This window comes from Oxyura jamaicensis, chromosome 1, assembly GCF_011077185.1.
Source record: "Oxyura jamaicensis isolate SHBP4307 breed ruddy duck chromosome 1, BPBGC_Ojam_1.0, whole genome shotgun sequence".
NCBI classification, from domain to species: domain Eukaryota; kingdom Metazoa; phylum Chordata; class Aves; order Anseriformes; family Anatidae; genus Oxyura; species Oxyura jamaicensis.
Genome location: NC_048893.1, coordinates 139,444,965 through 139,446,603, shown reverse-complemented (window position 1 = coordinate 139,446,603; position 1,639 = coordinate 139,444,965). Strand labels below are relative to the sequence as shown.

The following is a 1,639-nucleotide window of genomic DNA, read 5'->3' as shown; positions in this document are numbered from 1 at the left end:
GGAAAAAAAAAAAGTTTCTGTGATTCAGAGAAGAGAGCCCTTTTGGGGATAGGGGGGAGAGTGCGGGGGGGAGGAGGGAGAGAAGGGGTGCAGACATCAGTGGCGTTCCTCGCTGCGAGAGAGGGGTAACTGGGGGAGTAAAAAAGCAAAACCCTAAAGAAACCAAACGAAAACCCACCCGGCCAACCCCTGTTCCCACAAGCAACCCCCCGACACATCTGCAGTTTTGGTGCATTACCGCATCTCCGCCCCGTTTTACCCAGCACAGTCTAAACGCTCTCGCTCGGATCCTTCCTCCACCGCTCCCTCTTGGTCTCGCTCTTATATATATATGTATATATATATAGATGCACGCCTCTATCCATATATATATAAACACAAGCAGTCTGAACGAGCCTGGACCGTGTGTGTGTGTGTGTACGTGTGTGTGAGTGCGTGCGTGCGGGTGTGAGTGTGTGTGTGTGTGTGTGTGTGTGTGAGCGAGCGGGTGTGCGCGGCGCTGCCGCTGCCGGTACCGCTGCCGGGGCCGGTGCCGGTGCTGGGGCCGGGGCCGGTGCGGCGGTGCCCGGCCCGGCCCGGCCCGCGGTGCCCCGAGCTCCCTCCCCAGTCCCCCTCCCCGGCCCTGTCGGTGCCCCTCACTGCACGCTCGTCTGCAGTCCGTGGTGAGGGGGCGGCGTGTCGGAGTTGACGGTGCCGACCTGCGAGTAGACATCGTCGGGGGTCTGCTGCTGGATCCCCGGGGGGGTCATCCGTTTCTCTTTCTGCCTCCGATTGCAAAACCAAACCCTGACCACCTCCTTCTCCAGCTGCAGGCTGTCCGCTAGGTTCGTAATCTCCTGGGCGGAGGGCTTGGGGCATTTCAGAAAGTGGCTCTCCAAGGCCCCCTTGACACTCACCTCGATGGAGGTCCGCTTCTTCCTCTTCCTGCCCTGCGCTGCGATCTTGTCGATGCTGGTGGGGCTGCCCGTGGAGGAGTCGGCTTCCTCCAGCCACTTGTTCAACAAAGGCTTCAGCTTGCACATGTTCTTGAAGCTGAGCTGCAGGGCCTCGAAGCGGCAGATGGTGGTCTGCGAGAAGACGTTGCCGTAGAGGGTGCCCAGCGCCAGCCCCACGTCGGCCTGCGTGAAGCCCAGCTTTATCCGCCGCTGCTTGAACTGCTTGGCGAACTGCTCCAGGTCGTCGGAGGTCGGCGTGTCCTCGTCCGAGTGCGGGTCGTGGCTGTTGACGCCGCCGTGGTGCGCCGGGTGGTGCCCGGGGTGCTGGTGGTGGTGGTGGTGGTGGTGCCCGGGGTGCTCGCCCAGCTCCGGCGTCTCGCCGCGCACCAGCCCGGGGTGCACCAGGCTCTGCCCGCCGGGGGGGGGGCTCAGCATGCCGTTCACCGTGAAGCCCCCGGGCTGCGAGTAGAGGAGCGACTGCTGCTGCTGCTGCCCGCCGGCCATGGAGGGCAGGTGGGCGGCCGCCGCCGCCGCGCCCCAGGCCGCCGGGTGCCCCTGGTGCGGAGGGCCCAGGTGGGGCGCCCGGTGGTGCAGCGCCGCGCCCGAGTGCAGGTCGTCGCGCCCGCCGCCGCCCTTCACGTCGGGCGGCGGCGGCGGCTGCTGGGGGCTGCCCGTCATGCCCACGGGGCTGCCGGACCACGGCG

At 65.8% G+C, this 1,639-nt stretch overlaps 1 protein-coding gene and 1 long non-coding RNA gene across 2 annotated transcripts in view; one reads left to right on the top strand and one right to left on the bottom strand.

The window, feature by feature from the left end:
- Positions 1–1,639, top strand: part of LOC118161406 — an 11,983-nt gene that overhangs the window by 1,494 nt on the left and 8,850 nt on the right. The window contains exon 2 of the long non-coding RNA XR_004748007.1: positions 83–87. This is a non-coding gene — a long non-coding RNA (uncharacterized LOC118161406). The remainder of the gene's footprint in view (positions 1–82; positions 88–1,639) is intronic.
- Positions 7–1,639, bottom strand: part of POU3F3 (POU class 3 homeobox 3) — a 4,059-nt gene continuing 2,426 nt past the window's right edge. Inside the window, exon 2 of the mRNA XM_035316556.1 lies at positions 7–1,638. Coding sequence (XP_035172447.1) covers positions 636–1,613 — 978 coding nt within the window. The 5' untranslated portion in view covers positions 1,614–1,638 and the 3' untranslated portion in view covers positions 7–635. The remainder of the gene's footprint in view (position 1,639) is intronic.